Raw genomic sequence first — 23,877 nt, 5'->3', positions numbered from 1 at the left:
GTTACACAGGTGTGTGGGAGATAGTTAAGAAAGAAAAGCAAATAGAGTTCAATTATATATGTTCACCTGATTATTGAACTGCTTTAATCTGGCAGCAAATAATGAAAAGACTGATAAAACGCTACGTTCTGAAAGCACAAGTGGACAAAGAAAATGATGAAGTAAATGAAGGTAAGAAAGAGACTCCATTTGCAAAATTCGGACACAATTTTTGTCGTGTTGTATTAGGAACTGGTATTACAGTGATGTATTAGAGCTACAGGTAAAGAGAGGGTTTATTTCTACTTCAAATGTGCTGAACATCGAGAGGCAGAAGTGGAAGCACAACCAAAATGGGCAAGTAGGGCCTAAGTAGAACTGAGAAATATTAGGGGCCCCATTTTACAGAGGGAGAACTGGGGCACAGACATGATGTACCAACAGTTACAGAGGAAATTTGTGAGGAAGCCACTAACTGTATTGACACTTCCAGAGTCTCAGTCAGAGCTGCAGGACATCTTTCTATCTTTCATTCAACTGAATGCACAGTTTACTACTCCACACCATGAACTACTTGTATTCTGCTCCTTCATAAAGCTATGTGAAATATTCATCTGTGAAGCTGCACATCATTAAAAAAACCCTACATAGAGTTAACTGCATGGTGAGGGAAAAATAGAACTGTAGCCACTCTTTTAGTGTGTAACCAGAGATCTTTTGAGAAAGGATGGATCCGAGCGTGGTGTCTGCTGGCACTGCAGAGTCTCGCAAACTTCCCTGGTAGCGGTGAGCGGTGCACGTTCCATGCGCACACCTCGACTCCCCATTGGGATGAGACTAAGGTGCATGTTGTCCTTCTTCCTCCAGCCTTCCAGGAATGAAACACAGGCCTGCAGGCCAAAAAATAAACTCTTGAGCACTGGCTAGGTCTCCAAATAAAATAATTGGGGAGCGTGCAGCACAGAGTATATTTCTTCTGCACTCCAGTTAAAGATTACCAGGCAGTAGACTGATGTCCCTTCCAGGGCTGTCACTGCCCTTGGAAATGTAACACCTCAGCAACAGTTTTGTTCCCTGTAGGCCGGAGGTTATAACCTTCATGGCTTAGCCAGTAAGAAATGTGTGACTGCCACCAGCAAAACATACCTGCTTAGCGTAAGTTGTTGTGGTCTGGGGTAGTTTAATTGGTTTTGTCCCAAACCACTCTGCTGGGAGCCTTGTGCTCGCCAGCTGGTGTGCAGTGGTGAATAACTTGAGATCACAACAGCTTTTACTGGCCTGGAAGCATCAGATGAATGTGCATATACGATGTGAGGGGCCCTGAATGGGCTGCTCTCTCAGCTAAAGCAGCACAGCTTTTATTTTGCTCAGGAGTTACCCTCTGCTTACCTGTAACTCTCTGCAGTGAGACGCAGGGAGCAGAAGAGAAATTGGGATGTAAATTGAATCCCACTCTGTGCCTTCAGAAGGCAGCATTGTGCGTTGCCTGTTATCCCGACTTCCCTATCCTATGTGGCTGTGCGGAGCTGAGCTCATGAGTGACAGAAGCAGAGAAGCTCCTAAAGGTGCCATCCTCTTAGCGTGCCCCTTGTGCCCCTCTCCAGAATTCCCGTTGCATTCCTCCTCTTCGTCTGTGATAGGAGAAATCGCCCAGCTAGTGAGTGATGAGAAGACTCTTCTCTGAGGAGCAGGGCCAGGGGCACACCTCTTCCCTGTTCCCTGATGCTTCTGTGGTGTTGGCATATGCGTTTAGAAAGCAAAACAGTGCAGAAGAGTGGTGGTTCACGGACATCATGATTCTTGCTTTCTCAACAATTTTTGTAGAGGCAAGTCACCTAACCCCTGAACCTTTACACAATAGGGTAGTGCCTTTTGTATCGTGCCCATTCACTGGTACCTCAGGTGTAGATCCAGCCTTTGAAGATGCAGTTTCTAAGTCTGCTATATTTTAAATAGAAAAGCTCTGCATTCTTATGTACTGCAGCTGTTTTAAATATAATTGTAGGGATTTTTCCCTGTTTTGCGTCTCTAGAGAATTGTAGGTAATCTTTCTTTTATTGCATATGTAACAAATAATTTCCTGCAGTGCATACTGTGTAAAAATTCAAATGCCTCACAATTGCTGGAAGAATAGTGTTTGAATATTTTTTAAAGCTTCTGCTCTTGAACTGAATATTGTATAATGAAAAACACATTGTTGCTTGTTACAAGCCTGGTCTTGACAATTGCTTTAATTTAAACTTTTTTATTTTTAACTTGTGTCAAATTGTAACGATTTTAAATTGGTTGACTTTTTCTGATTCAAAGGATGTTGGTAAGGAAGAGGAGAGAGACTCAGAAGCTGTGAGTTTTGCCAGCTCTGCCACACTTTTCCTGTGTGATCTTGGCACACCACTTCAGAAAAAACTCTCTTTGCCTTTTCTCTCTAAAAGGAGGGTACTAATACTTACCAGCTGTTCAGCAGTGTTGCTGTGATTAATTCATTAACCCATGGAGAGGGCTTTTTGACTCTTTGTTCTGTAAACACGTGAAACACAACGCTAGAGTTGCCTAGACTATTAAATACCTTTGGTACTATGTAGGCGTTGACACGCACCCACATCTCCCTGAGAGTGAAGAAGAGGGAAAGCTCCTGTCCCAGCCCTGGACCTGCTCTCATGAGCATTTCAGATAAGCAGGAAATAATCGGAAATATGCACTGATGTAGCTTAACATAACGGTATTTAATGAATGTTAAATTTTGCTAACGAGTATTTATTTTAATGATTAATACAGGTGAATTAAAGGAAATCAAGCAGGATATCTCCAGTCTTCGCTACGAACTTTTGGAAGATAAGTCCCAAGCAACAGAAGAGTTAGCGATTTTAATACATAAACTCAGTGAGAAACTAAATCCTAATATGTTGAGATGTGAATGATTCAGCAAAGGAACCGTGGCTTTGACTACAGCACAACTATTTATTGGCAATAATATTTCAGTATCTTATACTTGAAAAATGTATGGTAGATTTTTAGCACTAAATATCTTCATGTACAGCTTCTCTGGAACTTAGTCTTAGGAAATTTTATTAACTCACCACAAAAGGGTTGCTCTCTTAATTTCAATTGTCTAAAAGCAAGAACTATCGTATTTTTTTTGCATTTATGCATTAAAAAGGTATAATGGTATGAATTACTGATATTTTAATAGGTTTATGAGTATATATTGAGAATTCTTTGCACTAAATTTGCAGGAAAAAGAATTAAAATAACAGATACAGTGTAGTACTCCGTTCCTTGCAGCAACTGGGTACAAATAGGACTTTTCATAATACAATAAATCAACTAGAGATCAGTGGAGGATTACTTGAAACCTTTGTTCTTTATTAGTGATGCTAGTACTGTGTATAAGCTGAGAACTCATGGTATGATACCACAGAATTAACGAAAATCAGGTAAGTGTGAATGTAACTGTAGTAGCACTGTTTAACATGTATGTATATACACGTACTCACAACTACCCTTTCTTAATTCAAAATACTTACTTTCAAGAATAAGGACTAGAAATTTTTTTTAAACCCGACTTTGGAAGGTGACATGAACTCGGTCCAAAGCTCCTCTTTGTGTGGTAGAAATGATTTTTTTAAAAACTCTGACTCCGTGCAGGGCAGGTCTTTTGTTACACTGTTCTAAATGATGCCTCTGCTGCTTAATTGTTAAATAAAATATTCGTACTTTACTGATACTCCACGGCGTCCCGCTAGTTCGGCACCACCCAGCGGTGCACCCCGGGGGACCGGGTCCCTCTCGCTTCTGGCGCCCACCTCTGGCCGGACGAGCCCCATTCTCCCCCTTGGCTTCTTCACCCGGGCCGGGTGGGCGGCCCGGCCAGCACCGCCTCTCGCTTCCGCCCTCACCTCTTCCCCGCCCCACTACTCTGTCCAATCGCGGCGCTCGGTTGCCTGGGCCCCGCCCCCTCACCGTCAGACCTAGCCAATGGGAAGGCAGCTCTGGCCGCCGGCGGAGGTTGCCGCGGTAACGGGGTTGTGGGGTTGGAGCGAGCTGCGCTGCCCGCCGTGGCTATGGAGCTCAGCCTGGCTCGCGTCGACTACCTGCAGGTGGGCCTGGGCGGCACCGCGGCGCCGTTACCGGGGGAGCGGGGTGCACCGGCGGCGACTGCGGGCGGTGAGGGGCGAGGCGGCCCGCTGGGCGGGAGGCCGGCCGCTGAGGGGCGGCGGAGCCCGTGCGAAGGCCGGAGGAGGGTCCTGGTGCTCCCGGCGGCGCAGCGGGGACGGAAAGCGCTTCCCGGCGGGCCCAGCAGGCGTCTGGCTTCGCGCCCGGGGCGGACGAGCTGCCCCCGCGGGCCGGGGGTGCGTGGGGCTCGGCCGGTGGGGGCAGGCGGCCGGTTTGACCTGCGGCGCGGTAGCTGAGATGTGGGTGCGGGTGCCCCAGAGCCCCTCGGCGGGGCTGAGCCCCCTGTCCTGCGGCGCGGGGTGAGCGGCGGGGCCCAGCTGCCCCGTCCAACGCGGTGTCTCCGCGCAGGTGGGAGTCACAGCTCAGAAGACCATGAGGCTGCTTCCCGCCTCGGGCCGGAGAGCGACGCAGAAGGTCGGTGGGTTCTGCACGGAACTTGTGTCCCGCTGTGGTGTGAACTCTGGGCGTGGGACTTATCTGTTGAGTTGCTTTACTTGGTGTGTCGTAGGGACAAACTTCGGAACCAAATTTTTTCGAAAAGCTTTAAAAAAATAGAAAAATAGAAAAAAAAAGAGTCTGAATTTGTTTCTGGAAAACTTCCCGAACCAATAAGGGATTTTCAAAACCAAAGGCTTTGTTGAAACCACAAGGATGTTCTCGAGGGGTTGACGACACGGACTCCTGGTGCGGGTGAACCAACAGACCCTTTATTTCCGCAACATTAGTAGCTGTTATACATGCGTTTAACTTTCTGTTTTAATTGGCTTATGCTACCTGTTCATGTGCTTAAAGTTATATTGCGATTGGTTTACTTAATCTTAATTTTGCATGTGCTCTGGCGGTTTGGCTAACACATTGTAAATATCTTTTTTTGTACAAAAACATTCTGTTTTCTCATTCTATTTTGGTCGAGGTCATTCCAGTAACTCAAGATGACTGTCTGTAAGATATTTCACATGTTCCTGCATATTTGTCTGTTTTGCTGCCACTAATACAGGTGGAAGGTTTATTTTTTTAGTTTTCCTTATAATAAGTTCAAGCTAAGGAAACTTAGTTAGGAAAACTCATTAGAAACAGTTTAGTTTTTTGTTTTGATAGTAAATTCTCAGTATTCAAATAAAATTCTTTGCCAAATAATCCTTTCTGGAGTGTTCCAGCTGACATTTACAAGTAGAAGCCAAAAAAGGACTGTAAATGCTGTCACTTCACCTGTTGTTCTTAAGCTTTAGTGTCCTGTCTGTAGCGGTTTATCTGGCTTTCTAAGTATATTCCTGTACAACTATGTAAATCAAGTACTGCAGAATTTAAAGTGCTTAAATACAGAAAAATATGATCAATATAAGGAAAGTATTATTTAAAAAATATGTATAGAATGTATGTAATAGAAAATAATGATGTGTTATACTTTTGAAGGTAGTTGTTGGAGATCAAGATGGGGTCATTACATGTTTTGGCATAAAAAAAGGGGAAGCTGTGGTAAGTGGAAATGTTCAGTTTAAAGCTTTATTTTTTATGTGTTCTTCCTAATGAAGTTTGAAAGTCTGCTTTTATTGACATGGGAAGTCAGAGACCTGTGGAAGCTCTCAAGGTGGAGCTGTGGACTGACACCCATCTGCGATCAGGGCTTGCTGACTTCATGTGTGGACAAGCGCATAGAGTCAGACACTAGTGTATGCAATCACAAAAAAAGTCAATTTGACACCTTTTTGGTTTGCAGTTTAGTTAGGCTTAAGTCTCTACACATACTCAGTTACTGTGACTGGTCAAAAACTTGCAGTGATTCTCTAAGTCAGTCACCTGAAATGATTTTGACAAATTGCTTTCTATGAGCCCAGACTTATGCACAACTTAATAAAAATTTATCCTTTTATTCTTTTTTTCCTGTTGGTGAGGTTCATAGCCAGCTCATAAGAACTCTATAGCCATACAAATCTATGTAGTTGTCTGGAATAAGAATACAACATGTAAGAGGGAGGGAGTATGTGTGTTTTAATTTTATAGCTACCAATAGTGCTAAAATTTTTCTATGGATGAATAACACTGTAATAATAAAGTCTTAGTTTATTATATTTTACAGCTTTTTGTATTTAGTGACTTATAAATGCTTAACTTCTTTGTGACACTGAAAAGTACAGATACATTTTTGTCTGTGTATAACCCCTGGTATCCTTAGTTCTGTAAGAGCTAAGTTAAAGAACAGTGTTAAAAGACTGCCACAAATATAATCTTGTGATGATGAAAATTGTTGTTCTATTTACAGCCGGTGTTCAAGACACTGCCAGGCCAAAAAATTGCAAGATTGGAGCTGGGAGGAGCTCTTAATACACCACAAGAGAAAATTTTTGTGGCTACAGGATCAGAAGTTAGAGGTTTCACGAAAAGAGGGAAGCAATTTCTTTCATTTGAAACTAACCTCACTGAAAGCATCAAAGCTATGTATGTATAATATTTTGTATTCGTTTCATATTCATAGCAGATTGTTAATGAGTTTTCTGAAATAATTTTTTGCTGTATTGTGTGCTCGTTGGTAACACTAAGTGTCAGCCCAGCTTTAGCTTGTGCCGTGACATGTGGAAAGGAGCTTAGAAGATCCTGGTGAAGTTGAGGAGGTGTAGGGAATTTGGGGAGGGTCTGAAGACGCTTGCATCCCTGCAAGTGCAGCTGAGCAGAGCGGGGGTCACTGCTGTGGTGTCTCATGTCTCTGTAGCAGAGCAGGATCATGGTGTAAGATGTTGCCTTACATCAGCTGACTTGAGAAGAATGAGTGTCATCAAAATATATTAATGACATTTCTATGAAGGTATTCTTGGGATGCGAAGACAACATAGGAAATTTGAGAGCTATAGAGAGCACGTGGTTAGAGCATTTTTAAGAAACATTTTCTTAAAACAGCTGGAACAGTTCGCAGGGTACAGTAATGCCTCAAATCTACACGTAGTGCTGCATGCATGTAGTAGGGCTAAAAGACTGTCGCAGCTACTATGCTGGGAAAATGCTACAGGACATGTTTTCTTTTTCCCAGGCATATTTCAGGAGCGGATCTCTTCCTCTGTGCAAGCTATATCTATAACCATTACTGCGACTGCAAAGACCAGAACTACTTCCTATCAGGAGATAAAATCAATGATGTTCTCTGCCTTCCTGTAGATAAAGTGAATTGCATTACACCGGTACTTGCATGTCAGGATAGAGTCCTCAGAGTTTTACAGGTTAAACTACTTGCTTAATTATGTTTTATGAATTTATGCCTTAGAATTGGACTAATTCTTTAGGGAATCAGCGTATCAACATGACTTAAATATTATAAGGATAAGCATGGATCTCAGTTGGCAGTGTTACTGTCTATAATGCTGGTACTTTTATTTTTAAAGGAAAACTATGATTATAAACTTGCAAAATGAGGATTAATAAAACCACTATAAATAGGCTTTGGAATTCATAGATGGAGGTAGATAACAAATTGGTCTCTTCTGACTAAAAGTGCTCACCTAAGGGCATTAAATGTATAAGTCTATCAGTTTGAAATTCTTGCTCTCACCAGTTACTGTTGTGACAAGTCCGAGTGATATTAAGCGGTTTAACTAAATTGTCAGACAAATTCACAGATTATTTTTAATAACAACACATTTTAAGAATTCTATATTTTATTTATATAAACTTTACTCTGTCTTGGCTTAGAAATGTTTCTTCCATAGGTATTGGGAATTTGTATAAGTGAAGCATATCAGTTATTTTAATCCATAATTATTTTGTGATGATGTTTGTGGGGCTGTTTGTTTTGGTTTTGTAGATTGTTTTTTTTGTTTCATTTTCAGGTTTGGTCGTTTGGTCTTTGGTTGTGTTTTTTTCTTTGTTTGTGTCAAAACTCATTCAAGGTATTTCACTTTGTCTTTAGGGATCTGATTTACTGTATGAAGTAGAAGTTCCTGGACCACCTACTGTTCTTGCTTTAAACAGTGGAAATGGGGGTAACAAGATTTTGAATATACACATAACTAAATAATGTTATTCTACTGTATTTTTTTACAGTTTTATTGCTTATATTTGTTAATTACATTTTACCTTGATTTTTAAGCTGATGTTAAAAATGCAGCAGAAAACTGACTCTGTGAAGTCATTTTTTATATACAAATAAATGCATACGACATACGACTGTTTCGGACAGTTCTAAGTGATATTCACATTTAATTGAAAGCCTTTTACAATAGCAGTGAGATGTAAGGTGGTCTCATTGTACAAAGAGGAACTGAACTTTTGGGGTCCTTGCCCAATTCTTGGGTTTGGGCTTCTCTTACACATGGATTTTTCCATAACTAGAATCACTGGTTGCATCTGTCCATGGATGGATGAGAATATTGAGTAGAGTTCACATAAACCAAGACTGTGGAAGGATCCAGCTTAAAATAGTTAGATCATCCATTTTGCTAATCTGTGCTGACCTAATAGAAATCCCTTTAGTGTGTTAATCTGGTGCTTAATTTAGTTTCAGTTAGACTGTGTGACAACGACATTCAGAGCTGGTTTGGAAAAGCTGTTTTTACTTGCTTAAGTCTTGGCACAACATTTTCTATTGGATGTTTGTTCTGAATGAATCTCTTCATTTCTCATCTGTAAAGGTGATTTAATAGCCTATCTTGGCTGAAATTTAAAGTAGTGGATTATGAACGGCTTTTTGGCAGAACTCTAGTGCAGGGGGGCATTCACACACAGCAGAGTATTAGCTGTGAAGAAATTAACAGAACAGGTGCAGCTTTACATGTATTTGTTTTTATTTTTAAAGCCTGACAGTTCTGTTACACAACATTAATGTTAGTGCTTTATTTTTCCCTTGGGCTGGAGAGTGTAACTACATGATATTTTCAAGTGTTTGAAATGGATGCACTTGCTTTTATCAATTCTAAATTCAATTTATGCGTTTAGGTGATTCTGGAGAAGAAATTGTGTTTGGAACTTCTGATGGTAAACTGGGTCTTGTCCAGATTACTGGTTCCAAGCCTATACCTAAGTGGGAAATTGGAAATGAAAAGAAGCGAGGAGGTATGTGTCTCAGTCTCTCACTCTTTAGTCTTCCAGCATAGCTGAGGCTTTATTACCAGTATAATTATCAGGAAGTCTTATTTGTAGATACTTTGGAGGCATGTTGTAGCTGTGTGATATTAATATTAGTAAGCTCTCTTTCATTCTTTTCATCTTCTTATAAATTATTCTAATCAGTTTGGTTTTCTTTGGGTTTTCTGTGTGTACTGCTTCCAGTACTTAAGTATACTTCTGTTTTTACCATATTTTTAAGGTGCCATTTGTAAAACCATGTTGATTCAAACACGGTCACAAGGTTTTTATTGTTTTGGCGACTATTTCTAAATGCAAATACACTTGCAAGATTTTTCAGATGTTCAGTGGTCTTAAAGTCCCAGGATAGCATCTTCCCTCAGAGGCCTTTTTTTTAAATCCAGATTTTTGTTGAAGATGGAGTAAGACTTTCATTAAAGCTCCACAATGAGATTTAACTGGTCAGAGCACGGCACAGTACTTTCCCTGGTTTAGCCTTGGTTTGCTGCTTCTGCAGCATTCATTAGCCCTTCTTCGTTTGTACAGAAGACCAGGAACAGTATGTTTATTATTTAGTTTAATGATCTCATAAAAGCTATTGCTAAATTATTTTCTTAAAAGGCTTCGTAGCATGTGCTTTCTCTTCATATGAAATATGAAAGGGTTGTAACAGTTAAATTCCATCTTGTTTTTCATATTAATTCTACAAACTCTGGGTGCTTTTTCCTTCTTCCAGACCCTAACTCTCTGTTCCCTGTATGTTAGTAGTGGGTTTATCCGCTAACATGTTGCATAGCAGTGCAAACACAGTCCGGGTCTGGCATGAGTCAGAACCCTCTTTCTGTCACCTTACCCAGAATTCACAGTATGTTTGAAAATAACTTTAAGTCAACTATAGGAATCAAAGAACGCTTTCCTCTTCAGCTTGTAACGTTACAGTGGTGTGGACAGGCATAGTTCATATGGCAGAGTGTTTGAGGAGGGAGGTTCAACCCCTCCAAAGTAAGCTATGGGAACATCAGAAGGGGTCTCTAGGTGCTTTTCACCAAGGGAACCGTGCTGTTTTGATTTGGAATTGGTTGCTGCAAAACCCACTGTACAATCCTGAAACTCAGGCACAGGTGAGGAACTTCAGCCCTCTAGTGGACTCATCCAGATACAGCGTTAATAAAACCTTGAAAGCTGACAAAGGATCACTTTCTATGTCGTTTAGTGTGGCCTGTATGTTATTGTGTCATAAACAAAGATGAAGTAAATGGTTTTGTTTTCTTTTTCATTAGGTATCTTATGTATTGATAGTTTTGACATTACGGGAGATGGAGTTAAAGAATTACTCATTGGACGAGATGATGGAGTACTAGAAATCTATAGTTTTGAGAGTGCAGATGATCCTGTCCTTCGATATGATCATGTAAGCCCCCGTTTATCATACTCTTCTTTGCTGGAAAAACGAATTTTAAAAAGTTCTGTGTTTCAAAACATGATTTATTTATAAGACCATTACTGCTAAAACACGTGTGGCGAGGTATAGTTTGGTCTTTTGTGTGTATAGGTGTTGCTGTTTGTTTGTGTTTGGGTTTTTTTTGGCTTTGTGAGTCCTTTTTTTGGGGGGGGTGGAGGGGGGCGGTGGGAGGGTGGAGGGAATTGTGGTAGTTGGTTGGTTGGTTTGTTTTTGTTTACTTTCTCTGCTCTGTAATGTCCACAGTATGAACTTCAAAGCAGTGCCCTAATACTTAAGAGCCAGACAGAGAAACGGTCCCAGTCTGAGCAAAAACCAAAGTGGTGCTTATGGTGCGTTAAAGCTCTGACTCTGTTAACTATTGAAGTTTCTCATGAGTGAAATTTAATAAATGCTGCTCACTCTGTCAAAAACCAGTCCCATATTGTTTATAGTCTGTGTTGACTGAAAGTGCTCAGGACTTTACAGAGCATAAATACTTCAGTTAGGAATTGTTAAAATAGGGATCTGATCCCTAGTGAATATTTTACCCTTTGGTCAGATCCCTAATTCCTGCTGGAACAATGTTGTACATTTGTTGCTTTAAACTGCCTTTTAGTGTCTCTGTTATGCACAGTAGAACTGGAATACATTTGTTAAAACAGCTCAGTTTATCTGTGAAAGTCATCAGCCAGATTAACTCTTTTGTGGGTCTAGATATTGTGCACCTACGTAGATATTTTGTGATGCAGCTGAAGGAGGAGTGAAACACTTAAAATCCCCACGAAAAAACCCCAAAACTTCTTAAATGAGTGCAGTGATATTTCCCTCTGCTTGAATGTATTTATTTGAAGGCTTTATCTGAGAGCATTGCATCAATCCAGGGTGGCTGTGTAGGAAAAGACGGGTATGATGAAATTTTAGCATCCACGTACTCAGGTAAGCTTCATATCATTTACTCAATAAATGTTGCATATGGTGATGATAAATATGAAGCAGGCTATATTGTTAGTGAAGCCCACACCTCTTAACATTTTGTCCTGATTGGAACCAGGATAATGTTTTGTTGAAAGGATCTGTTCTAATTTAATATTTAAAGTTCAAAAAATGTTTCCTACACTGAAACTATATTATAAATATTGATATAATGTGTTCTGCTGGTGTAACACAGTCGCTCGTTATTCACAAGTGTAGATTACTGTCTGTGATGAAATAATGAATGTGGTATGTCTGAATGAATGACTGAGGTTTTTTTTTAATGAACAACATTGATAGACCTGCTTATCCTTTTAATTCTTTTTCTTTACAGTTTTTGATATAATTTCCTTCCTTTTCCACTTCATAGGGCTCTAAATGGGTTTTAGAAGAAAACAAAGCTTCCCCATGTGAGGCATCTCAGCAGCCTCCCTGTGGGATCCGAGCTCTTGGCGTCACTATCACCAAGGCCACGATAAACATTCTGTGGGTGTTAACTGCAGGCACCCAAAACGTTCTTCATTCCCTGTCTTCAGTTGTCTTCAGTACTAAAAAATTAGCCTACTGAGACCACTCGTATTCAAAAGCACGTATTCTGGCAAGATACAGTTCTCAGCCAGTTATTAAGAAATAATGGTGTTCAAGTATCTATTTTAAATCATCTTTGGATGATTAAAATGTTTTTGTACCTCACCTCATATGAATTGTTTTGGTCTGACAGGTTGCAGCAATGCTGTGGCTGGAGTCCTTTGCGGCTTCTTTTAGTGCTTCTGGGAATATTGTAAAGATCTACGGATCACAGAATAAAGCAAAAACCAAACCCCTGTATTCACCCGTGGATTTTCATGGGCAGTGGCTGCAGCCCAGCAGATTTTGACAGTTGAGGAAAAATAGTGCTTAGAGCAGTAAAGGTTACACTTGAAGCTTGGCAGTGGACGACTTACATGGTGTTTTTTTGTTTGGTTGGCTTTATTTTTCAAAATTCATGCTTTGTTATTAGGCTTTCTTGGTATTTGGAGTGGATAGCTGAGGAATGTGAAAGATTGTGGACAGGTCAGCTTCTATGGTGCATGTTACAATAATGCTGCCTTACAGTTTGCGTGCGTTAGATGAGGTAACTAGAACTATAAACACCCATTCAAGTCTGCATATCATTCCTGGGGTGTCAGGATATAATCAGTTAGTATTTGCTTTTATAATAAATGTAGTTAAGAAAGCAAAAATACTTTTTTTTTCACTTTAACTGGCAGCATTCAATCTCAAAACACACTGTGCAACATACAGTTTGCTATAAACACATCGCATAGCTTTGTTTTGTTTTGTTTTCAGCTATAGTACTGCAGATTATTCAAGGTTTTGTCAGAGAAACAGAGGGGAGAAAAAATGTAAACACTTGGTTAAACAGTGCCACAGAGGCATTTATTGCTTGAAGTACTAAATGAGAAAGAGTAAGTAGTGTTTTTCAATCTGTTAGTTAAGAATGAAACCCATAAAAATCATACTCAGTGTCTACATTAATCCTTCAAAGAAAGGATTAAATTAAGTCATGATTCTATCTACCCAGTACCTGGAACAAGCATCATTCCACACATACAAAAGCTGAATGTAGACTTTTCTTCATAGCTTATGAGGAATCTAACAACTTCATCTATTGGTTTAGGCTGGCTGACAGGACTGACTACAGAACCTGTCCATAGAGAAGGTGGATCAGCTGAAGAACTAAAATTAAGTCAAGAAATGCAGAGCAAGATTTCGTCCTTAAGGTAATTGCACTAGAAAGAAATTTAAATGGAAGAATTGAAACGTTAAAAGCTGAAATGTTTTCTTTCCTTCCTATCTCACTGGATTTTCTGTATCGTTAATGTATCTAGAAGTAGAATCAAGCCTTTTCGAAGTAGAAATGAATAGCAGCCTCATTTCACAGCCTCTTTCTATCTTGACTGTACATGATGATGTCTTAATGCCTTTTCTTCAGTATCGGCAAGATAAGATTCCTGTGCTGCTTATAGCTTCTAAGTGGCATATAATTAAAAATGCATTAGACTCTTGAAGGAAAAATTTGTCCTTTCCTGTGATTCATAGAAATCTCTTTTGGCAAAGTGCAATAGAATCTATGTTTTCATGTTCTGTATTTTATATTTCGTCTTGGTTGTGTATGTGGAAGGGGGATCAGCCGTCACTTACGGTGGGAAAATGGTGGACAGAAGATAAACACGATTGCCTTGCAAGCTTAATATACTTAATTTCTAGGGTAGCTTTTATAGATTTTTTTTAAAAAAGACATATGTGGTTTCCCTTTTCTAGGAATGAATTGGAACACTTACAGATTAAAGTACTTCAGGAACGTGAAAAATACCAGCAGTCTTCTCAGTCCAGTACTGCTGTTTCATCAGTACCTGCGTTTAGTGTGAATGATAAGTTTACATTAAATAAGGATGATGCCAGCTACAGCCTCATCTTGGAGGTGCAGACAGCTATAGATATTGTCCTGGTACAGGTGAGTGTAGTTTTGTTCTTGTTGGCTTTCTTGATCTGTAAATAAAACATTCAGAGACTTTCCAGTTTAAAAAGCCAAATTATAGTACCTTAAATACATGAGGTTTTAAATGTCTGAATTGTTACAAGAGGAACCTGAAGCGTATAGCATTGCAGGGTTGAAGTAACTTGTAAATGCTTCTTTGGAAACAAATATATCTTAAACCTTTATTGAACAGAGCAATGTTATGCTACCAAAATAGACTAAAATGCCTACTGGACTAGCAGGTTTCTACGTAACTTTTATGTTTGCTTTTGCATGTCCCTCCATATTTAAACAGCAATTAACTCAGTAAATCTTAAATTAGGTGCAGATTCTCACTTGCCAGTTAAGTGCCATTTACTGGAAAATTAATTGTAGAATGGTGTGGGCCACCTGTGCACTTTCAAGGTGGAAGAGCATCTGATTTGTATGCAGTTGGTGATAAATACTCGTGCCAAGCAGAGCAACCTTAATTACTTATTCCTTCTACTGCATCAGCTGAAATTAATGTTCAGATATCTTTGGTACTCAGAAAGAGTGTTGGTACTGAATCGGCTCCTTTTGAGATATGCATGGAGCGAAAAATTTGGCAAGGAGGGATTTGTTAGGTGAATTTGCCATAACAAATGGGAGAGAACTACTGCAGGATTCCATTATTCGCTTCTTAATAAAAATCTTAGTTTTATTGAGGATGTTATTAGAGCAATGCTAAGCTACAGTTAATTTGCAGCTCTATAGTATCTGCAGTTCCCATTGCTCAGTGAGGAATAATCAAATTGTTTCGTCTAGGCCTGAACTTAATGTGGAGTTTAGAACTTATCGCTTTTTCTGTAAAGAAATATAAAGCGGTATCTGGTATTCCTGTGCTGTCAGAAGATGATAAAAGTGGTTTTAAAATCTTATTTTAGGAAGCATGTTACATATTTATCAATGTTTCCTGTCACAAGTAATTAATCATTCTAATACCCTTTAATCTCATTTTCCAAACAATGTTAGATTTAATTTTAATTCCAGTGAAAACACATGTAGATAAGAAGTGATTCATGTCAGAGGTGTTCTTGTAAGTAAAAGGAACATTAATAATTATCTGATATGATTCTTGGTTTCCCGAATGAATATTGCAAACCTCCTATGAAAACACTGAAACACTTGAGTCATTAATATACTTCATACGTTTTTGAAAGAGAGTTACTAAGAGAGTTACTCGTTGTTGTCAGCCAGCCACGCGGGAGCTCAGGACTCCATAGGGGAGTAAGAGAAAGACCATGGTGTTACTCTGGGATTAAACGCTAAGCAGTGAGGTGTGTGTCTTTTGGGTTTTGCCTCTTGGATAAAGTGATCGTTGTTTCTCCCTTATTAAAATAATTGAAGACAGTTAGGGGATAGATGCATCAGAAGCTACTGAGGAACTTTATTCTTTATTTTTCCTTCCTCGTATGTGCTGCAGAGTGATGTCCCGTTAGACTTGCTGGATGTGGATAAAAATTCTGCTGTTGTTAGTTTTAGCAGCTGTGACTCTGAGGTGAGTGAAAAAAGGGTGATATTTATAGAGATCACATGATGAAAGCTTTTAATATTGTATATTAAAATAGAATTTGGATGTATATATTTACAATTTTAAATATAGTGAGTTAAACTACTCCTTTGGTCATTTTGGAGAGCTTAGCTTCATCACAGATACTGCGGAATTTGGAGTTAGTGGCAAGTATTGACACAGGGCAATGCTAAATATGTGCCAAAGGATCCAGGAACACCTGCTCTCATGCTTTTTCCTGCACGATCAGGGGTGTGAAAGACCCGTTCAGTATTGCTCCCTTCTCTAGATTTGCCAGTCACACATGTATTTACTTCAAACTAATTTAAGTGAGGAACATTCTTTTTCTGTGTCTCTTAAAAATCACTTCAGGACGTAAAAATTCTGCTGTGTGGGGAGTCATATGTTTAAGTGCATTTTTTTATATGATAATTATAAACTTAACCACTTACAGAATTACTAATGATGCTTCAGGCTGGAGGGAAAATCCAGAAACTATCTTAGCATTGTGAAAATCTTCTGTTAAGTCTTTCATTGTAATGATCCTCTAAGTATTTTAGATTAAAGGACTAAATTTGCACATCATTGGTCTACAGTGGAGTTTTCAGAAATGAACATTTTTTATTGTTATTTTTATGTTACTAGTTTTTCGGTGTGTTTTCTTACCTATCTTGCTTTAGCTTTTGGGTGCTGGACTAACAGTGCAGATGAGTGGGGTAGGTTTACAGATGTATTCTTGAGATGAAAAATGGCTATCTGTATAATTTTTATGGTGATATTAACAACTATAAGAGGCTTCGGTTGATTTTTCCTTATATAGGGAAGTTTTAAAAATGCTATCATCATGAAAATTAATTGAAGTATTCAAGGAAACCAAAGATTACTTTTTTGCATTTAACTTTTGTAGAATAGCTGTACATAAATAGCAAAAACTTTCCTGTACATATCTTCAGTTAAAACAGCCTTGTAGAACATTTGTGCATCCACAGACCTGTTTTGCATTTTTTTGTCTGTTTACAGCCAAATAGCAACTTTCTTCTTGCAACTTATCGATGCCAAGCAAATACTACGAGACTTGAGCTTAAGGTAAAATGCTCCAAAATCTTTTCCATAATAAATTCATGCTTAGAAATGGAGAGATCTCTACGTCGACTGACTGCTTAACCTGAGCAAATGATCATTCCTCTTCCTAATGCTGGTTGTTTCCTGAGAACCTTCTAGTCTGGGGCTTGTGTTCATTTATATTTGTCTGTAGGGTTTCTAAAGGTTTCTGGGGTCCTTCTGGAGTGTCTGTCAGATGAAAGCAGTGGGGAAATCACAGATTGTGAAAATACTTGAAAAATACTTGTGTGGAACTTGAAGTGACAAGAGGTGTGGGAAGGAAATCTTTGGCACAGTTTGTCCTTGGAAGTGTTGGAGGGAATTTATGCCAGGAAGAAACCAGGGAATATAGACTGAATTTGTATTTTGGAGAGGAAGCAAATCTGGTCATTCCATGCTTACGGGGGTCTTTTGGGGTTTATTTTTAATGATTCACCAGATTCACACATTTTCTGGCCACCACTGGGGGAAATAATGAAGGAAATAATGATTAGGAAAACCCTCATGACTATGGAAAACCAACATGACTATGCTGGGGCTTCTGTCTTTTTCATTCCTGACCAGTCTGTGGGTATCGTTCCATGCACATCCTACTGTTCCCTCTCAAGCTCCAACCCCATCAAAACTCCCATTAAAGAGAACAGGAATCATAAAAACCCCACATAGATGTGCATGGGCTCTGGGTTTTCTCTTTATGTAGTCACCTAACACTGCAGCCTCCTAATGCGATACATGTTAATTTATGTAAAACTCTCAGTCAAAAGATTATTATTAGAAATTTAAGCCTGCATAAGTTGCATCAAATGTGAGGAAGTTTGGGCTTGTTATCTTTTTTTGGTGACATTGCAGTAATGGACCTTGTGTGCAGAACTAAGACTTGTTTCTCGGGTCCTCTTCTTAAGAAAGGCGATTAGTGTGCCTATTGATTCTGAGCAGGTCACTTCATCTCCCTGTGCCTCAGTTCTCTTATTTGAATTTAGGGGTATGACCCTGGCCACCGTTACTATTGAGAATACTGGGTAAAGAGTAAATAATGAAAGAAAACAAATCATATGCATTCATGATACACAAAAAGAAGGTTTCTTTTACTCTCCCACTAATAAAATTATAAACTTGCTGTTGTGTGTCATCCAAACCCTGTACTGTGACTCTTGCATTTGGGTCCTGATGTGATGGATTTGATCTGCAGAGGTTCTGCTGCCGCCTCGCAGCAGAATCTTGAGGATCTTGAGGATCTCCGGTGATTTACACCTGCCACATGGAGTTTGTTCTTTTTTTGTATTTCATCTATGCACACGCAAAAGGATAGAACTTCTAAGTCTTGGTGATTTTATTTCCAAAGGAGCTCTTTACTAACTTATTTTTATTAAATATGTTGAAGGGAGTGTCTTCCTGCAAAACACTGCTTTTTGACTCCTGAGACCCTATAAATTATGGGATGTAATCAAAGTTATAAAGCAAACCAGTACTTGAAACCCAGTCTGCTCTTTTGCTCGTATGAAGCTGTTTCAGTAGCTGTTCTGCCAACTTTCCTGGCTGTGCTGTCAGTGGGACACACTCTTGTTTCTTGTCAGTTCTGTGTAACTGGCAGGTGACAGAGGGTTTAGTGCAGCCTATGGAACTGATCTCAGCACAGAGGTGACTGGTGCGTTGTTGTGTCCACAGAGGTGTGGGGAGTGCACGCTGTGTCCTGGATGTGTTTGTGCATCCTGCTTGTTGGGTGTGCTGAGAACTGGACTTAAATCTGGCTTGTTTCCCAAAAATAGCTCAGGAAGAACTTCCATTGTTACAAAGAAATGAATAATTGTTTTGAAATTTTGTTTATTCTTTTAAATTCTTTGATGCCAGCTGCTACTGAATATATAGTTTTTGTCATAATAAAATAAAAAGACGAGTAAATAGGACCAGTGAAGAATGAGAATCAAGTTACAGACTTTTTATTTCAACTAATCAGAAAGTAAGTTAGTGGGTTTTATTTCCTCAATATTTCATTCATCTAATATAGCAACACTTCATTGGACGCTACTACATCTAGTTTTAAAACATTCTTGATCCGCTCTATTTATCTGCACTATCAAGTAAATATAGTACTCTAAGTATTCTTGAAGTACTGCAGAAAATCTACAGTTTTTCTTTAATATGTTTTGAAGGTCGAATATCCACCAATTTCCAAATGGTGGTTGATTTAATCTTTTATTCTTGTTTGTGAGTTCTACTTTTATTTCTGCAGGTTCGATCAATCGAAGGACAGTATGGGACGCTTCAAGCATACGTAACACCAAGAATTCAACCAAAAACCTGCCAAGTTCATCAATATCAAATTAAACCACTTTCGCTACATCAGAGAACTCGTTCTATTGACCATGACAGGTATTTGCAAAGAAAAATCAGTGCCTTTTTCTCTTGAAAAACTCACACAATCCAGTTGAAACAATGTTTACTCTATAAACTTATGTGTGTAATTCCTAACCTACAAGTTTGAGCAGCCTGTAGTTCCATTTTATCACTTTTCATCAGTTTTATCAGTTAGAAAATGCAGATTTAGCAGTTATTTTTCATTTTACTGGCATGGGTTATAGCGCAGCCCCATGTGTGGGAAGAGCCGAGGGTGTGGTAGAAAGGAAACTCTCCTGTGTTAGCAACCACAGTCTTTAGTTTCAGTCTCCGTCTGCCCTCCACCCTTTAAATGTAACTCTTTCCCATAGCTAATTTGGCCCCAAAACGGAGCCGAGACTTTTTTTTGCCCTCCCCTTTCTCTCTGTTTGGACCCTATTATTTTATGCAATTTCTATTTGATTTTCCCTACCCCCAATTAACATCTCGTATTGCCACCGAGGTGCAGCTTGTTCTAAAACAAAACTGAAGCATCGCTACCAAATGCTTTCACTTGATGTGCAAACATATTCCATTGTGCCTCATTCTTGATAAAAGTGACAGGTCTGTGATTTACAGCATGGGAGACTGTTGAGGCTCAGTTGTTGTATTGTCAGTTATTTACATTAGTTTCAGGTTTAACAACTTGAAAAGGGACATGTCAGAAACTTCCAACTAGTTTCTTATCCAGTTCTGACATGCCTCCTATGAGAGAAAATTTGCATGCATGCATAGCTTTCTGTCTTGAAATACAGAAAAGCAGATGTAATCAGCAATACATAACTACTTAGCAAGATACCTGCGTTTTTACAGCATGTTGGTTAAAAGGAAATAATCATGTAACCAACCTTTTTCATAAGGATAACCAGTGCACTGACAGTGCCCTTTCTTTATAACGATTAACCACATTTTTTCTTTCATTTCATAATGTCACAGGCCCATGAATACACTGACGCTCAAAGGCCAGTTCAGCTTTGCTGAAATTCACTCCTGGGTTGTGTTTTGCTTGCCTGAAGTGCCTGAAAAGACTCCCACTGGAGAGAGTATCACCTTTTATTTTCACAACACCTTCCTGGGTACACAGCTTGAAAGTACTTACAGGTAAAATACAGTTGCTAAAGCGCAACGTGACTATGCTGGGGCATCTGTCTTTTTCATTCCTGACCAGTCTGTGGGTATCATCATTTCATGCACATCCTACTGTTCCCTCTCAAGCTCCAACCCCATCAAAACTCCCATTAAAGAGAACAGGAATCTTTCTTAAAAAGGATTGTTAAACATTACCGGGGTGATCACTATCCAGTAGTGATGCAATCCATAGCTTGAATAGAGTTTTTCTTGAGGCTGGTCCAAAACCCGCTTTTCTCTTCCTTTATAGAAAAGGTGAGGGATGTTTTAAATCTGACAACATTTCTACAATATCCATCCTAAAAGATGTGCTTTCCAAAGAGGCTACTAAAAGGAAGATTAATCTCAACATATCATATGGTAAAACTTTTTTTCTCTTTTGTGTTCTTCTTGACTTAATTTTATATTTTTATAAATGGAATATGTATTATTCATTTTCTTGTTTGGTTGGGTTTTTTTTGACTCCCTACTAGATGTAAATGAAGAATCTGTGAGGCACACATTAAAGCTTATCCACCCCAAATTAGAGTATCAGCAGCTGTTGGCCAAGAAGGTTCACTTAATAGATGCTTTGAGAGTAAGTACCTGAACTCCCATGGAAGAATTTTTATTGAGGATTATGTTGTGAGATACCAAGCTGTGTGGCTCAAGTCAGATGCGTTTCATAGTGGTACCTGTTCGTTTCTATTCCAAGGACATGTATTTTAATTAAATAGGAGACAGACTTTAAAGTAAAATTCCCATTTGCCTATGGAACTAATGGATGTCATGTAGGATTACTGACTAAATCAGACAGTAGAATGCAGCCAGCTCTATCATGTAATGGTCTCTTTTTGCTTGCTGTTATTTTCCAGTTCCTTCTTTGTCTCTTTCCACTATTAAAAGTTTTTTAGATCTGGGGATGATCATCCATGCCAGATGAAACTTCCTTGCTATGGAATTTAATCCCAGCGTGTCATAATTTCTGAATTATCTGTTTATTAATATTTTGCTTAACACGGTTAGTTTTCAGGAGGTACCTGTTAGGCAGCTTGTCTCAGTTCACGAACTTTTCCAACAACCAGGATTTTATCATCAGAAACTTGCTATCATCTCTTTTGGTGTATTTTTTTGAGGCAGAGGGGAGATGAAAATGAACATCTGATTCTCTCTTGTCCTTTGGAATCAAATAGTAGTTGTCAGAACTCTACTTAGAGAAAAATTATCTACCAATGAACACAGTGTGTATCTTTATTATCCCTAAAAGTATTTTACTTGGGTTTGATTTCACAAACCGGTGAGGTAGGGAATAATAGAGAACTTATTCTTAATGGGTGTTATGTTTGTACAGTAATAATGATGTTGCACATCTCGGAGAAAGTGTTTAGTTCTTGTTCTAGGCTTTTTTTTTTATGGCAGCAAATCTCCTTTAACAAGTTTTTGTCATTCATTATTTGGATAATATGTTATTCATAGGCAGTAAAATAATCTGGCAATTGATGAAATCAGTTGTTCCAGCAGACACACACTGCATAAAATAACTATGTTTCATCTAGAAAATAACAGTCTCTCTGTGGAGAAAAAAAGATCTATACTATTGCCCATCTTAAATTGGTCTGATGGCAGACTGGGACGTTTTAGAAGAGGCCTTTAAAAGTTTCTTCTGTCACAAATGGGGTGATCGTTCCAGAGTTTACTGTTATCTTTGGACTTTTAGCATGTGCAATACTTTCTAGGAACTTAGTTATTCTAACAAGGAAGGCATGGTGAAGGCTTCGAGCCTTGTTTAGGGGCTGGGCTGTGGAGTGACCCTGTTCTGGTGGTCCTGAGAGCTGGAAGCTGTAATACACAGGATTTGGAGAATCTAGTCCGTGAATTGACAAGTAACATCCGGAGTTTCGCTAGAGGACTGGAAAACGAGCCACTTTGAAAATAACTCTTGCTAGTTTAGAAGGAGATTGTCTTGTCTCTGAAGTACTTTCTCCTGCCAGACCCAAGCTTCACTTCTTCCTTTTATGCTCTTATAATACTTAACTCTTCTTAATTCTAACGATTTAAAATGTCTTTGAGGAATTACAAGTTCATGAAGGAAACGTGGACTTCTTGCTACCAAAATACCGCAACATTCTGGAAGAGGCAGATCAGCTGCTTGAGGAATACAAGAAACAACCTGCACATCTCGAGAGACTTTATGGTTTGTTGATCAATTCAATGTTTTGTTTAAATGCAAATTGATGTCCAGAGAGCACCCTGGACATGGCTGTCATAGTTATGAAGTCAGTAGGGGGTATGCTAGGGTAGCTTCAGGACAACGATAGGTATAGAAGTATATATATGTCAAGGTTGCATATTTACATTATGATTTTGATTATAGAGATCTGAAGGTTAAAGGTGTGACAGTAAAACCTCGTGCATATTGAAAATGGCTTGTGTGCTACTACGGACTTGGAGTGACTCTCTAAAGGTTCTCAAGAGTTGTTCACCTGAGAACTTCTAAAATCGATTTGGCATCACAAGCATTATCACTGAGAATGAAAATACCACGATTATTTGCAAGTGACTTTTCTGCTTTTTGTTTAATAGACAGCTTTTTATATTTTGATTTTTGTCTTTATGGACATGATTAAGGATCATGTTCAAATTCAGGATGGCATTCAAGAATGTATCCAAGTTCAATGAATGATTAAGGTCTGAGTGGTTAAGCTCTACAAAACTTCAGAAAAATGCACGTGGGGTGGGAAGGGAGACTCTCAGGAGATGATTGAAGTTAGTGAAGGAAGTTCTGGAACCTCTGGTGTTCCCTGTGCAACTTTCAGCTCGGAGAATCACTGCTGGGCACCAGCTGTAATAAGTCTCAGTGTATACAGCGTAGGCAGAGTCCTCATCACCCGTCCTGTGCTGGTTCCTCTTGAGAGAGGTCATTTCAAGGCAGAAATACACACGTGGGAATGAAGCTGCAATCAGGGCTGTTCTAACAGTGTTTTTTCATTTATTTAAAAGTAAGTTGTTGTTTAAAAAGAGTCTTGTATGTAAACCCGAAATCAGCTAGAATAGTTGGTACATAACAAGTTAAAAGTAGAGACACCTCATAATGAAAACAAGGCCAGTACTAAATCCTGGGGTTTTACCTTTGCAGGTATGATCACAGATCTCTTCATAGATAAATTTAAATTTAAAGGCACCAATGTGAAAACAAAAGTTCCTCTTCTTCTGGAAATTCTGGATGGCTGTGATCAAGATGGACTGATTGCTTTTTTTGAGTCTGCAGCCTGACAAGGAAAAAGCAAAGTAATTTTTCTTTTTCTTTTATCTTTCCTCTCCTCTCTCCCCTTTCCTTTCCCCTTTCCCTTTTCCCCTTTCCTTTTCTTTATCAAGGCTGTTCAATATCAAGTCCAAAAGACACATTTTAAGAAAAACACTATTTTAATCTTTTGCTGTACTGTCAGCTCTTTTTATTCATATTTATTAAGATACTGAGTACAGTAGTCAATTTCAGTTCATATAAGCTGTTACTTGTGTTAAATCGGTGAGGTTTCTATATACACAATGTTCTTCATAGCTGAAGAAAACTTCAATATAAATGCCAAATACCTGTTAAAGGCTACGTGCACTAGTCTTTGTTGTGTCATT

The 23,877-nt window shown here is 39.0% G+C and overlaps 2 protein-coding genes across 3 annotated transcripts in view; both read left to right on the top strand.

Moving 5' to 3' along the window:
* The window catches only part of TRPC3 (transient receptor potential cation channel subfamily C member 3), a 41,213-nt gene extending 37,527 nt beyond the window's left edge, over nt 1–3,686 (top strand). The window contains exons 11-13 of one of the 2 annotated variants that reach the window (XM_080343996.1): nt 96–171; nt 2,287–2,322; nt 2,755–2,869. In XM_080343996.1, the coding sequence (XP_080200122.1) occupies nt 96–171; nt 2,287–2,297 (87 nt within the window). In that variant the 3' untranslated portion in view covers nt 2,298–2,322; nt 2,755–2,869. Of the gene's footprint in view, nt 1–95; nt 172–2,286; nt 2,323–2,754 lie in introns of both variants that reach the window. The other variant, XM_080343997.1, reaches the window with a different exon arrangement.
* Nucleotides 3,687–4,040: 354 nt separating this feature from the next.
* Nucleotides 4,041–23,520, top strand: BBS7 (Bardet-Biedl syndrome 7; the record flags this gene model as incomplete). The annotated part of the gene is made up of 19 exons (XM_080343934.1): nt 4,041–4,076; nt 4,501–4,570; nt 5,570–5,628; nt 6,413–6,588; nt 7,175–7,361; nt 8,048–8,120; nt 9,073–9,189; nt 10,482–10,612; nt 11,494–11,578; nt 13,275–13,377; nt 13,919–14,111; nt 15,580–15,654; nt 16,687–16,752; nt 18,998–19,137; nt 20,077–20,241; nt 20,519–20,628; nt 20,742–20,845; nt 22,318–22,441; nt 23,384–23,520. The coding sequence occupies 19 exons, from the start codon at nt 4,041–4,043 to the stop codon at nt 23,518–23,520; spliced, it is 2,151 nt and encodes a 716-aa protein (XP_080200060.1).
* Nucleotides 23,521–23,877: the final 357 nt, after the last annotated feature.

This window comes from Nesoenas mayeri, assembly GCF_963082525.1.
Source record: "Nesoenas mayeri genome assembly, chromosome: 4".
Lineage (NCBI taxonomy): Eukaryota > Metazoa > Chordata > Aves > Columbiformes > Columbidae > Nesoenas > Nesoenas mayeri.
Note: the sequence above shows the minus strand (reverse complement) of the source record. Positions and strands in the feature narration are given on the sequence as shown.